The sequence below is a fragment of the Cucurbita pepo genome, chromosome 8, assembly GCF_057944985.1.
Source record: "Cucurbita pepo subsp. pepo isolate OVF chromosome 8, ASM5794498v1, whole genome shotgun sequence".
Classification (NCBI taxonomy): Eukaryota; Viridiplantae; Streptophyta; class Magnoliopsida; order Cucurbitales; family Cucurbitaceae; genus Cucurbita; species Cucurbita pepo.
Window position 1 is genome coordinate 7,890,029 of NC_141805.1, and position 14,413 is coordinate 7,904,441.

At 36.1% G+C, this 14,413-nt stretch overlaps 2 protein-coding genes across 2 annotated transcripts; one reads left to right on the forward strand and one right to left on the reverse strand.

The window, feature by feature from the left end:
- The first annotated feature begins 1,598 nt into the window (after positions 1–1,598).
- On the forward strand, positions 1,599–7,885 carry LOC111784211 (protein HOMOLOG OF MAMMALIAN LYST-INTERACTING PROTEIN 5). The gene is made up of 6 exons (XM_023664993.2): positions 1,599–1,838; positions 1,943–2,043; positions 5,672–5,781; positions 6,433–6,508; positions 6,589–6,732; positions 6,899–7,885. The coding sequence occupies exons 1-6, from the start codon at positions 1,745–1,747 to the stop codon at positions 7,664–7,666; spliced, it is 1,293 nt and encodes a 430-aa protein (XP_023520761.1). The 5' UTR covers positions 1,599–1,744; the 3' UTR covers positions 7,667–7,885.
- Positions 7,886–7,947: 62 nt separating this feature from the next.
- Positions 7,948–9,854, reverse strand: LOC111784204 (cytochrome b561 and DOMON domain-containing protein At3g25290). Its single transcript, XM_023664987.2, has 3 exons — positions 9,158–9,854; positions 8,716–8,973; positions 7,948–8,601 (listed from the first exon to the last, which is right to left on the reverse strand). Exons 1-3 carry the CDS (start codon positions 9,824–9,826, stop codon positions 8,128–8,130), a joined length of 1,401 nt encoding a protein of 466 aa, XP_023520755.2. The 5' UTR covers positions 9,827–9,854; the 3' UTR covers positions 7,948–8,127.
- Positions 9,855–14,413: the final 4,559 nt, after the last annotated feature.

A 14,413-nucleotide genomic window follows, 5' to 3' on the forward strand; every position in this document is an offset into this window, starting at 1 on the left:
GCATCCAATGTCTTCTGCTAAACTTGTAGAATCATAATCATCCTCTGATTTGTGATTTTTCTTCCTCTTTAGTCTTATACAATCGGTTCAAAAGTGACTGTTTTCTCCACAATTTCAACATGTTACGTTTGGTTTGTTTGAAAATTTTCACAGTTATTTGATTTTGATCCGCCTTTGTTTGGGCCATTTGATTTACTTCTTCCGCTTTGATCAACCTGGAGAGCATTTACCAGATGAGTCTCTTTTTTTTTTTTTTTTTTTTTTTTTTTTTTTTTTTGTGAATATTTTTTTTTGCTGACAACTACATCTTAGATTTCATCGAATTTTAGCTTTTTCAGATCATCGAGAACTGTTGATCCAACAACAATAGTATTCCATGATTTGGGTAAATATGACATCAAAATCAGTGCTTTAATTTCATCTTCAAAATTAATTTCCATCAATTGACTCACAATCATATTGAATTCATTTATATAATCTGCAATAGATCCATTTTCAGACATTTGTATCGAACAATTGCCGCATCAATAACACCTTATTTCATAGCCGACAATTTTTCGTACATATTCGACAACCTCTTCAACATATCTAACATTGTCTTCTCCTTGATGATGTTGAACGTTACGTTTTTGGACAAAGTCAACCAGATCAACCCTAGGGTTTGTCGATTCTTAAGCTTCCACGGCTCCATGGTCATGATATCCGACTTCACTCCGAACAGTGGTTTGTGAAGATCTTTTTAGTGCATATAATCTTTAATATGCACCTTCAAGAAACAGAAATTAGATCTATCAAACTTCTCAATTTCAATCTTTGAACTTTTCATTTTTTCAGATTGCGGTGATTAATGACTTCGAGAGAAAATATTGACAATACAGACAAAAAAAAAAAAAAAAAAAAAAAACATTTTCAACCATGGCTTAAGTATATATATATATATGGTTTAGTCTACTATATATATAACATATATAGTTTTACTCGATATAGTTTTTTACTATACATATTATTTACGACCATTTACTTTATCATACGTAACTTTACTGTGTATAACTATTGATTAAATTATAAATAATTAACCAGCTCCATAACCTAACAATAACCACACCCACATGTCTATCCTTAAACGATTTGGATCGAAGTGTTACAAGAAAAAGACATCACTTTATCAATATACCAAAGACCCTTCATATTATTTCTGTAACATTATCATATCTTATGTCAACAATATACGATCGAAAGCATTAATATCTTGAATTTCTATGTAATGGATAATAAAAATTGTAAATAAAAAAAAAATATAATTATCGAAATAATAATAAATAATAAATATTAATTACGACCCTTTAGAATAAAAATTCCAACAATCTCCACTAACACTGAAGTTAAAGAGACATCTAAATTATATTTTACCTTCAACACGTTCTCTTATTTACCCTAAAGAAAATAGAGACATGTTTTACAATACCATTCTAAACATACTATGTACATATACATATATACATATATAGATATACATATAGATATATATATTCTAAACATACATGTATATATACATGTATTATATATATATTTAAGGTTCATTCTTATTTCTTAAAAAAAAGGAAGATGGGATTTGGAAGTTTCCATGGCATTTCTAGCTTAAGCCAAAAGATTGTTATTCTTTGGTAAGAAAAGAAAACCACCTTTGATCGTATCAGATTCCGTCCGAGACTCTCCAACAGTTTCTTGCTCCAAGCAGTCGAAGATGGCGACCGAGACCGAGCCGGCGAAGCTCCTTCTACCCTATCTCCAGCGAGCGGACGAATTGCAGAAGCATGAACCTCTTGTCGCATATTACTGTATTTCTTAGCTTTAATTCTTCATCCAGGCCTTTTTTTTTTTTTTTTTTTTTTTTTTTTTTTTTTTTTGATTTCTTGATTGATTGGGCGTTTTCCATGTTAAGGTCGATTATATGCTATGGAACGCGGACTTAAGATTCCACAGGGCGAGCGTACCAAGACTACAAATGCCCTCCTTATTTCCCTCATGAATCAGCTTGAAAAGGTTTTGGATTTACTTCTTCTATTAAGCTTGTATTTGTTCAATTTAGTGGATTATATGGATGTTTTGGCGTCGAATATTGCCAAACTGGAACTATTGCTTATAATGGATTCGTGTTTGAAGATTTGGTGTCTTGTCTTAATGGAATGGATAGCCGCATGTTACCTAGAATCAGGGTGATCAAGGCAACTTAGGGCTTGGGAAAATATATATATATTTGGCGTTTTATTTATTTTTGTAATGAATTTAGTACTTTGTGAATTTTATTTTTCATTGTCATATCATATTTTTAAATTGATATAAATCTATTTAGGTTATATTTCTCAAAATTTATGGATTCTAGTAGGTTTACTTCTTGTTTTATTTGTGTTTTCACTTAAATTGAATAACAAAGATCATGACAAACAAATAAAACGCAATATGGTATTTAACACGTTCCTTAGCACCCCCAAATCAACTGTAAACAGAGTGAAGATTTAAGATGGAGAAGGGGGGAGATAGTGAAATTGACTCATACTTTTAGAAATGCGGCCTCTTAAAATTTCTGGTACTTGGGATCTAAGACTTGGAAGGGGGCCTAGTAGCAGAGGTTTGACCGACTAGTTTGACTGAATAGGACTACTTGGTGCTGGTGCTGGCGGTTAATTCTTTTAGAACTAATGGAAATTCGACTGAATGAGATTACTTGGTGTGGATGGTCGATTCACCAATGGAAAGCAATCTGAAATTTCATTGATTGAGATTACTTGGGCGTTTTTCTCGGTTAATTGTTCTCAGCTTCAAAAAGAGAGCAAGGTCCTTTTAGTGTAATGTAAGCTACCTGTTGGAAAATTTGGTTGCAAAGAAATCATAGGACCTTTCTTATTCTCCATGCTTCAGCGAAGGCTTTGGTTAGGGTTGGAGGAACAGGATTCAAGCTTGCTTATCTCTTCTGCAAGTTTTTCTCTTATTTAAATGGCAATCTCGGACAAAATCCTAGCCTCTCGAGGTGTTCGGTAGGAGACTCTCTGACCCTTCTCCTCATTATCATGATGTGAGTTGCCTATGTTGGCTCCTTTATGGGCTTCTTAGTTTTGGTAGAAGTTTTCAATGTTGTCGGAGACTACTGTCCATTAATCACTTGCTAATCGGGGATGTTACCATTCTTTTTTTTTTTACTCTCTTGTCAAGGAAAATATTGTCTATCTTTTCAACATTGTCGAGACTATTAAGGAGGCTTTGGGATTCAATATCAGTTATGGCAAATTGGAGTTAGTTGGCGTCAATTGTCAACCAGACAACTTGCCATTTATTTTGGTTGCAAATTAGGCACTTGGCACATCTTTTATTTAACGCTTCCCGCAATGGAACCCCTACATCTTTCTCGTTTTGGGCTCTTACTATTGAAATAATTGGCAACAAGCTTCCAGAAATGAGCCTTTCTCAACTCTAAAAGTAATCCCCACTCTCACTCAAGTGACCTTTTTTTGATATCTCTATCTACTATATGTCTCTCTTTAGTTCTTCCTATGCTTTCCAAGGTGCTTAAGGCTATTGAAAAGCTTTTAAGAGACTTTCTTTGAAGGTGCCAAAAAAGATGGAGGTTGCCAGTTTATTAGTTGGGCAAAAGTTTAACTTCCCTATGCTTGAGGCAACTTGGTACCTTTAAAATTTTTGAAGGGGCTGTCTAGTTCTCAGATTAGGTTTATGTAATGTGTCCCCAAATCTTTGAAGAAAAAGGAAAAGAAAGGAAGATATGGTTTTGTGTTTGATTGTCTGATTTACATAATGGGCAGTGGAGAAATGACCCTCCAGGAACATCTTCTTTGCAAACGATTATGACCCATAGTCTCATTACTCATGCTCAAATACTTGAAAACATTTTTTGGGTGGAGTTACTTCCAAATAATATTGTAAAGCACATTGTTAATTTGTCTCAAGTCTCATCCCACGGAAAACTATGGGTCAAAGATTGAGAAGAGAAATACCTCCCTTTTCAGGTTTCCAAATCCACAAATATGGTCTAATAGGTGGGAAGGATGATAGCAAAGAGGGTGGTGTTGCCCATTTCACAATTTCCACATCTTTGAGGTTTCTACGAAAACCCATCTTCCATGCACCATTTTGGTTAATCACAAATCTAATATAGATGCATTTTTTGAGCTAGATGACACAGATGGTAAAGGAAAGATGGTACAAAAGGTTTCTGTGCAATCTATAAGTCCTTCCAGAATAGAATTATATGGGTTCATTTCCCAACAGACAGAATGCTTGAGAGGACGATACAAAATTAGGTTTCTTTAACTTATTCCTTTGTACAACCCAAGCATAGACAATACAGAACTTGAGCTTTCCATCGACCAACTTCATAAACTCAGACATGTTAAAATCATGAGCCAAACATTCCCAAAGAAGTTACTTTGTCCTTACGTACTGGCTTTGGAGATTTAACATTGAAAAAACTGCCATTTGGAGTCTAGAGGAAAGTTATTATTGCAAAATTTGGCTCCACCGAGTATGGTCTATGTGCACAGCCTCCTTGAGATTAGTTAGTGGGGTAAATCATGAGCATGTAGGGAAGGAGTGAAACCTTTTGATACCTTAATTATTATTTTTCTTTTAAAAAAAAGAGTCAAAGTCTTGTTTTGGCAACGCTACTAGTAGCTTGTGGATTGTGATTGGCCATGGCATCCTTCCAAGGCCTAACCTGAGGCTTTTTTCTCTCCATACTCGGATAGTGACCGTCATCAAGAATACCTCCTCTCAATATTAAAATCTCACTTTTAGAAGGGACCTCAACCAGAATGTGCTTCTCTCCAAGTTTGTTCTCTAACTTCTGCTTTGGCTCTCTTCTGGACAATTGGACTTGGTTGAATGTAATCATTAATCAGGGTTTTCTCTTCTAACTTCTATTTTTTGTCTTGATTGATAAAAGAACGCCTATGAGACTAACCTTCACAAAATTATTTGGCAATCCGAATATCTCAAGAAAGTCAAGTTCTTCCTTCGGAGCTTGCTCATGAGATTATTAGTACTCTCGATAAGCTTCAAAGAAGGCCTCCAAATTGTGCTCTCCCCAAGCTGATGCTCCTTGTGCAAGAAAGAGCTGAATCTCAAAGATATACTTCTCGTGCTTGTTGTTTTGTTGATAGTTTCTGGAGCTTTATCTTCTCTATCTTCAATTGGCAGTTTGGCTCATCCCTCAACATCAACTCCTCATCTCCTTGATTTTTGAAAGCCATTCCTTCAAAAAGGAGAGGAAGGTACAATGTCTCAACGACAAACAAAAATCCAATAGCAACATGTTGGATTCTCTTATTTTTGTGGTCCTCACTTGATGTAAATTTTTTGTTCCTTTTAGCTCTTGCAATGTAAGTTCTCTTAGTTCCATTTGGGAGAGCGTTGTGTTGTACTTCTTTGGCCTACAGCTTCATATCCTCCCTCTCTTTTGTAATTTCATTTATTCAATAAAGTTACTTTCTTATTTAAGAGAAAGAGAAAGAAAAGTGAAAAAGAAACCATAGGATCTTTGATTGGAGCATAGAGAAATATGGACCTTTTTGAGATCACTCGTCATATTTCTACCAGTTGGTTATTTTATAAATTAGGTTTGTAATATCTGCTTACTGATCAATCCATCTATCCTTTTCAGGATAAGAAGTCACTCAGCCTGGGGCCTGATGATAGTTTGCATCTTGAGGGCTTTGCATTGAATGTCTTTGCAAAAGCAGACAAACAAGATCATGCTGGACGAGCGGATTTGTATGGCAATGAATCAATGATCTTCTTTCATTTAGAAACATACATCAACTCTTGCAATTTTAGTTAGTTTTAAAGATTATAGTTATCTGCTTGTCTTGGGAAACTGCTCTTAAAAACTAGGATTGGATTAGATCAGATGACATTTTAGTGGTCTTTAGTACGTCTTTTAATGATTGATGTTATAGATTATTGTTCTGAAAAATAGAAAACTGTTTTGAATATCGTTTCCAAATAAGTCTTTTATTTTCTTGATTCCAAGCAGCTAGTTTTTTCTCACTTGTGGAATATGGTTGGTTACCTGCGTGTGTTATGTGCAGAACGTATGATTTACACCCAAGAATGAATTTTGGTTTTCAAAAGATTACCAAAATCTATTCAGGATGGTTTTTGTTTGATATTAAGCATCATTCATATTCTTCCGCAACTCCCTTTTATGGCTATATGAGATGTATGTTTAGATCATAACTTCCTTGAACTTTCTCACGTTCAATATCTTTGTGGAAGTGTCAAAATATGTCTTTCATATGATTTTCATTTTAAGTGATGGCAGCTCTTTTCCATTACATTTGTATCCTTTTGCCATTATTTGGATATAGATTGAGAAATCATAGTTTTAGTGTCCGATTTTCTAATGGCTTTCAATATTCATAGGAACACTGCAAAAACATTTTATGCTGCAAGCATTTTCTTTGAGATTATTTCTCAGTTTGGTCCACTTCAACCAGACGTGAGTTTCTTTGCTGATTGACCGTGTTTTAATTATCTGAATTGTATCTATGCTTAGCTTTTTTCCTTCATTTATTATAGCTGGAGCAAAAACGGAAATATGCAGTCTGGAAAGCAGCAGATATCAGGAAGGCTTTGAAAGAGGGAAGGAAGCCACAGCCTGGTCCACCTTCCGGTGACGAAGATCTCTCTGTTCCTTCAAGTGCACCTACTACCACTGCAAATGTATGGTTCAGAGCCTAACTCTTTTTTATCTCTTGACCTACATATTATGAAATTATATTGATGCATATTATGAAAATGTAATATTATTTGTTAAATTTACTTTTCTCCATATTTGGAGTCGTATCACTATACAGAAAAGTACTTATCTCGATGTTTGTCTTTATAGGACGCAAGTCCAGCAGAGCCCGAGTTCTTTAGAACTCAATCGCTATCAGATTCGTTACCTCAGGTTCATGATATGGTTAATGATGATCATGTAAATATCCCACAAACTCCTCAGGTCTATGACAACATGAACAACCACACTTCTTTAAACACGTCTCCGCCCACCCGATTCCATAATGAAGTCGATAATCACCAGCACCCTCCAAATATTCCATCATACCCAGCATCTGGTTATCCATCCCATGATTTTCATCTACCTCCTACCAGGAATGAACCAGATGTTTCCTCTTATTCTCAGCCATTCCACCACGTACAATCCTACTCACAAGAGCCTCAACAACAGCCTTTGCCTCATAACTATCCTTCTGATGAAACCTCCCAAAATTACTCCTATCCCCATTTTCAATCTTATCCAAGTTTCTCGGAAAGCAGCCTCCCAGCGGCCCCTTCTCACAATCTGAACTATTACCATGGTTCCGATTCTTCATACTCTTCTCAAGTGACCCCTCCTCCTGCTAGCTACCCATCAGCTTCCCAATATCATTCAAATGGCAGAGACGGGACGACGTTGGAACCTCAACCTGCCCCGGCTCCAACCAAGTCGTACCATTACGACAGCAACTACCAGCCACCTCCTGAGAAAATCGCTGAGGCACACAAGGCTGCGAGGTTTGCTGTAGGGGCTCTGGCGTTTGATGATGTTTCAATTGCAGTAGAGCACTTGAAGAAATCACTGGAATTGTTGACTAACCCTTCAGCCAATCTGTGATTTTCTGCCTTTCTGATGGACTGACATGTGAGTTTTCTTTTGCCTTTATACCAGGTTTGATGTGTAAATTTAATTAGATTTATGCCCTCAAAACAGATAGCGTATACGACTCCCGATCCTTTGGTTGACAATATTATTGAGAAAGTTGATTGATGTTTGTTTTTTTAGTTCAACATGTGCAATGAAATGATTTGAATAAGTTCTAGTTCCTTAGTTCAACCATTTGAGTGCCATTTTAAGGTCATAGATTTTTTTTCTTTTCTTTCTAAAAGGTGTACTCGTTAATCAATGTGCTTGGTATTTAATTATAAGATTACATGCAACAGATAAAGATTAAAATAGAATGAAACACATATAGTCGACCACGAGAATAATTATTGATAATGCTTACTCAGTGCGACCTAACAAAACCCACACAGAACAGCTTCATACACAAAAAAGTAATTGTATGGTTACAATATTCAAATGTTTGATGTGTTGTTCCCCCGTTGTGTTGGTTGTGTTGAGGGTGTGTTGGCATGCGGATGTTGTGATGAGACTGGATGTTGTCCTTCTGAACCATCATGATTTATTTCTGAACCATGTTGATGTTTATTTATTGAACCACCACGTTGATCTTTATTTGTTGATTCACAAATCCTCATGGCGTCCTTCTTCTTTTGTTCCTCCTTCTTTTGTTCCTCCTTCTTCTTATCATCAATAAACTTTTTCCAAGTATAAGCCTCAAGAATGAAAGTGATAACTCCCAAAGCTGTAAGAATTCCAATCACTGCCAACTTCCATGTCTTCTTATTGTCCGGTTTCAAAATTCTAATTCCTTCAAATATGTTTATGAATATGAGTGGTAGTAAAGCATATCCTAGAAAATGATGGTAGATGTTCCACACTTTTCGGAAGTCGTCGGTCTTCCCTGGCTTGAACCTTATAGCCAATGTCTACGATGTAAAGGGATGTTATGATGTTAGTGTTATGAATCAAAATTAAGGAAGATTTTAAAAGAGAAAGAGAAAGAGAAAGAGAAAGAGAAAGAGAAAGAGAAAGAGAAAGACTTGTAATGTGGCGAATACGAAAATGATGATGCCGAGGACGTGATGGGTGAAGAAAATGTGGTGAGGGGATGAATGAGCGAGCCATATTCCAATGCCCCAACTGATGGCGCCAATTGAGAATCCTATGGATTGGCAGGATACATGAAAGTAGTACCATCTATCCGTCGTTTCGAATGGGAATTCCCTGAAGAATCTTGCAATTATCACTCCCACTGGCAACATTGTTCCCCACCCTATTATGTTCATTATCCCATGCACCTGACCAAACAAACAAACAACATAATTAACATAATTAACAATCACTGACTTCTGAGAACTGCATAAGTTCTCGTAACTTTGTTTTTTTGTTTTTTTGAAATGTCTCGTTCCTGACTTATAAACCCATGATTAATTGATCGATCGATCAATCGAGAGAGAGATTGATCGATCCATCCATCCATACCTGTCTGAGGTAAATCTTGATGAAGGCCATATCAGAACATTGTCCAGAAACCAAATCAATTGTCTCAAAGCTATCAATATGCTTCAAATCAGAGACATGCTTCTTGGGCACATCCCCATCAGCATCAAATCCACTCTGCCACACAATATGCAGCTTGGAAACATTATAATCCGTAGAAGACAGATTCAGAGTAGCCGTCAAATAATAGTACTCTGTCCTATTATCATATTCAAATCTCAAGCACTTCATCTCCTCCACATCCCTCGGCCGAAGCGGCCCGCATGCCCTCCTCGTCTCGTACCCCACACTATAAGTCTTGCAGTGAGGCGGTCCAGAAGGGTCCTTGATGCCAATGGCGGCTCTGGTCCCCACCATCCGACCCTCCAGCGTAGGGTTCACGCCCCATGCCATCCACCCCTTCTCCTCTCTCAATGGGGCGCCAAACACCACTTCAAACACATGGTGGCAATTCTTCAATGATGGGGCGCTCCAACCCATCTCCGCGCCCAGGGTGGGGAGCCTGAGGCAGCGTGACATGTTCTTGCTCTTGGTGAGCTCGTAGAATTTGGCGGTGCATCGGTGGCTGTGCTGATGGGCGAGGGCTGTGGTTGGGGACAGGACAATGCCAATTACAAACAAAAAGGGGATTGAATAGCAAGAATATTGCATGATGGGTTATGATGGAATGCCTTTGGGCGCTGCGTTTTATACTTATATATTTACAAACAATGGAATATTAGTAAGCTTCGGTATTACCCAAAGCATGCCATCACTTTTGTGGTAAAAGAGATATAATTATATACTTGCTATCTCATCCAAGTTTCTTCTTTTGTGCTCTTTTATTTCCAGAATATATTCTGCAAATTTCTATGCTTTAGGGAATCATTCTATTTTGTTTAGCCTACAATTTATCATGTTTTCTTTTCAATCATTATTTCAGGACCATTTCATTCACATTTTTAATGTTCTACTCTATTATCATATGTTAAATCATGCATTTCAACTTATTCTCACTAGCTATGTTGGAGCAACCACCCATGTTTTGAATTCGAATAATTCAAATTTGGCACTTGATGACCCCGACATTCACCAACCTCTCGTTGAACATAGCTATGTTATTTACTCCTTACACGCTTTGTCCAAATCAACGTGAGTCTTTTAGTTCAATTCTAGTAAGCTTATTTATAACTATTCTATCCTAATGGTCACTTTTATTTGAATATGGTTTTGGTCTCTCATTTACTCGGTGTGATAAGTGCTTTATTAATTTTCTCAAATTAGTTTAAGATTTTATGCCAAGGAGAGAGATCTAATATGAATTGAGAACGTTTTCATGAACTCGTTCAACAATTAATATTCTAAATTAGTATTTTATATATATTCATAACACATAAAATAGTTTGTCACAACTCAGTATTAGATCTAATCTAAACTATAATGAACTATTTTATGAAAACGCTTTATGATATAACCTTTTTCAATCTATTAGTTTACAATATCATAGAATTTATAATATATTACATCATATATTTTTTAAATTAACAAAAGTAAAATAATTGTAATTAGAATTTTTTATATTACATCATACAAGCATGCAAAATAACATTTTCATCATCCACTAGTAATTAGATTTTTAGATCAAATTTTGTTAGGAAGAATATTATCATTACTTAATTGTTTTAGTGATTTTATTTTGTGTAGTGCATATGCGATTATAAGTATTGTTTGTCTTCCATGTTTGCTAAACATTCAAATATTGGTTAAGGAATTTGGTGATTGTTTTAATCTTGAAGTAAGAACAAATTCTTTGATCTTAAAGTAATTCCTTATCTAATCATCACATTACTAATTATGGCATGCATATTAGAGAGGTCTATGATGGCTTTTGCATAGTTGAGTATCAATTCACTTTGGTTTGAAAGTTACCCCCTCTTATCCATGTATACTCCATCAAAAAAGTTGATATCATGTTCTTTGGTATAAAAAATTTAGCTTTACCTATCTTTCTTTTATTCTCATCTCCTAGTCATGTTTATTGGTTCTTTAGTGATAAACATTTCAAAATTATAATTGATTCATGATCCATATTTTTAAATGGGGATATTCCCTTTTATGATGCCCAATTCTTGTCGGTCAAAACACACTTGACTTTCGTGTCAAAGCAATGATAAATTTGTTTGATTGGAGAAGACGGTTAAAATATCACTAGCCCAACCACCACTAACCCAATAATTGTATTAGCTTGTTATCTATGTATGTTAGAAGAAAAAATTAGGTATTTTAGAAATAAGTCATCTATACAATAAATACTCATCCACCCTACTAAGTTTTCATTCCAAGCAATCTGGAATAGTGTAGTACTTTCTATAGGGTGTCTTGTCATCTTTCTTGATTGGTCGTAATAAAGAGTGTGAGTATTCTCACAAAAGAGTTGTGTTCAACAATATGAAATCAAATAACGTTGGTATAAGTTGTTGGATCTTTTGAAATTCTTAGTATGCTATGTTATTGCAGCTTTATCTGATCTTCCACATCATAAACAATTTCTTGAGATTAATAGTAAGTGAGCTTCTTTATGTCATGAGTAGTTCGTGATACTGCAGTTCTGTGTTGAAAAAGTTTGTTTGGTATTATTGAGGTTCACCAGCACAATGAGTGATCTCCAAGTCGTTGGAGGAATTAAGAGACTCAGTGGCAACAACTACAACACATGAGCAACATGCATGATGTCTTATCTACTAGGACAAGACCTCTGAGAAATCATTGACAGAAGCGAAATTAGGCCGCCAGAGGAAGATCCCAATGACGCATTTTACAAAAGGAGAATCAAAGCAGACAAAACAATATTTTTCTTAAAGACCACAGTTGAAGAAGAGATGTTGGAGCACATTTAGGATGACAAGACACCAAAAGAAGCATAGAACACGTTCGTGATGTTTTTCTTAAAGAAGATGATACGAGGATACAACTTCTAGAGACGATTTATTATCAATCTCACAACCTGACATGACGATTGCTCTGTTAGGAACAGAGAGAGAAAACTAGAAAGATCAAATAAATTGGAAGAAATCTCACTCTTTATTGAAGAATGAAATGAGTTATTATGTAGTATTATAGAATACATAAAAAAAACAAATCAAATCCACTAAATCTGGTATGACTAAATCTAATCTAATTCAAATAACTAAATCAAATCTAAATCAATCTAAACTGAACCCAAATAGTAATCAGTTTATATCTACGTCACTTCAGAACAGACTCCCAATAGTTCTCTCAACTTCAAGAAAGCATCCAATTTTAGTGGTTTAGTCATCACATCAGCTACCTGTTCCTGTGTGCCACAATGCACCAACTCCACAGTGCCAGCCTTTGTGAGCTCTCGAAGGAAATGGACACGCACATCTATGTGTTTACTCCGACCGTGCATTACTGGGTTTTTTGAAAGCTTGATAACAGAGCTACTATCACAGCGAATAATAGTTGACTTGTCTTGATTCTGACCCAGTTTTTCCAACACCCTTTTAAAATATACTGCCTGACATGCACATGAAGCTGCAGCTATGAATTCTGCCTCTGTGGAAGATAGACTTACTATTGGTTGTTTCTTTGATGACTATGACACTGCTCCAGAACTCAACAAGAACACATAGTCTGAAGTACTCTTTCTCTCATCCAAATCTCCAGCGTAATCACTGTCTATGTATGCAACAAAATCATCATCTCCTCCTTTCCGATAGAAAATTCCAAACCCAGTTGTTCCCTTCAAATAACGTAGTACCCTTTTTGCTGCTGTAAATGAAGCTCAGTGGGATTCTCCCTATATCTACTGATCAGACTCACAGCAAACATTATGTCTGGTCGAGTTGCTGTGAGATAATTAAGACTGCCTACAACTTGCTTATAGTAGGTTTTGTCCACTTATATTCCATCTTCATCTTTCATAAGTTTGCATCTAGGGACAATAGGATTATGAACAGAATTACTTTTGTCCATTCCAAACCGTTTAAGCACCTCCAAAGCATACTTCTTTTGACTTATGAAAATACCATTAGATTTTTGTAAGATTTATAGGCCAAGAAAATACCTCATCTTATCGAGATTTGTCATGTCAAACTCATTTTTCGTGGAATTTTTAAATTCGGTAAACACTAATTCATCATTTCCAGTAAACATGAGATCATCGACATAGAGACTTACAATTAATACTTTGGCTTCTTTTCCTCTCTTGATGAACAAAGTGTGCTCATAGTCACACTTCTCAAAACCTTCCTTCATAAAATAGGCTTCTATACGGCTGTACCAAGCACGTGGAGCTTGCTTAAGCCTATAGAGTGCTTTCTTTAACTTGTAAACCTTCTGCTCAGGTCCCTTTTGCACATATCCACAGGGTTGCTCCACACAGACCATTTTCATTGAATTTCTGCTCAAGCGTAGCCTTGTATTTGTCGACTTTCCCATTTTCATTGAATTTCGTCTTATAAATCCATTTGACTCCAACCTTCTTTCCGCCCTCAGGTAACTCCATCAATTCCCATGTGTCATTTTTGTTTATTGCTTCCATTTCCAAATCCATGGCTTGCCTCCATTTCTCACTCTTCAATGCGTCTTCAAAGTTTACAGGATCAGTAGTGGTAGATATGGCCAAGTGAGCTTCATTATCTTGTTCATAAAGATCTTCTCCTGTTGCATAGTCTCTCATCCTGACTAGTGGTCTCCAATTCCTCCGAGAGTTTGCTTCAGCCGGAGAAGGAGAGCTTGCTTCAGCCAAAGAACCAGAGGAAATATTTTCCTTGCAGCTTCCATATCAGATTCTCTCCCTTCTGCATTTTCATCAAACACATCTGCTGCCTCCTTTTGATCACCTCATTCCAGATCGCACATAATGGATTCTTCATAGGTCTTATCCCAGTCCCAACTCTTATCTTCCTCGAATACAACATCCCTACTTATTATGATCCTTTGTGAAGTTGGATCATAGAGTTTGTAAGCCTTTGATTCTTCACTAACTCTCTCAGCAAAACACAACTCAAACTCTTATCATCCAGCTTAGTTCTTTTACGGTCGGCACATGAACATGAGAGATACATCCAAACACTCTAAAATATTTAATTGAAGGTTTGACTCCATTCCAAGCTTCTTCTGGAGTTTTATTTTTGACAGCCAATGTTGGACTTCGATTCAGTACATGCACAGTCCAGTTAATTGCTTCAGGCCAAAAACTTTTCGGAATTTTCTTTTTTGAAATTATACTACGAA

What these genes read in the sequence shown, in the direction of transcription:
- LOC111784204 (XM_023664987.2), bottom strand. Translation starts at nt 9,826, where the DNA reads ATGCAATATTCTTGCTATTCAATCCCCTTTTTGTTTGTAATTGGCATT. An exon ending in TCAAGATTTACCTCAGACAG is followed by an intron (nt 8,974 to 9,157) that starts GTATGGATGGAT and finishes TTGTTTGGTCAG; the next exon opens with GTGCATGGGATAATGAACAT. An exon ending in TCGTATTCGCCACATTACAA is followed by an intron (nt 8,602 to 8,715) that starts GTCTTTCTCTTT and finishes TTTACATCGTAG; the next exon opens with ACATTGGCTATAAGGTTCAA.
- LOC111784211 (XM_023664993.2), top strand. Translation starts at nt 1,745, where the DNA reads ATGGCGACCGAGACCGAGCCGGCGAAGCTCCTTCTACCCTATCTCCAG. An exon ending in ACCTCTTGTCGCATATTACT is followed by an intron (nt 1,839 to 1,942) that starts GTATTTCTTAGC and finishes TTCCATGTTAAG; the next exon opens with GTCGATTATATGCTATGGAA. An exon ending in TCATGAATCAGCTTGAAAAG is followed by an intron (nt 2,044 to 5,671) that starts GTTTTGGATTTA and finishes TATCCTTTTCAG; the next exon opens with GATAAGAAGTCACTCAGCCT.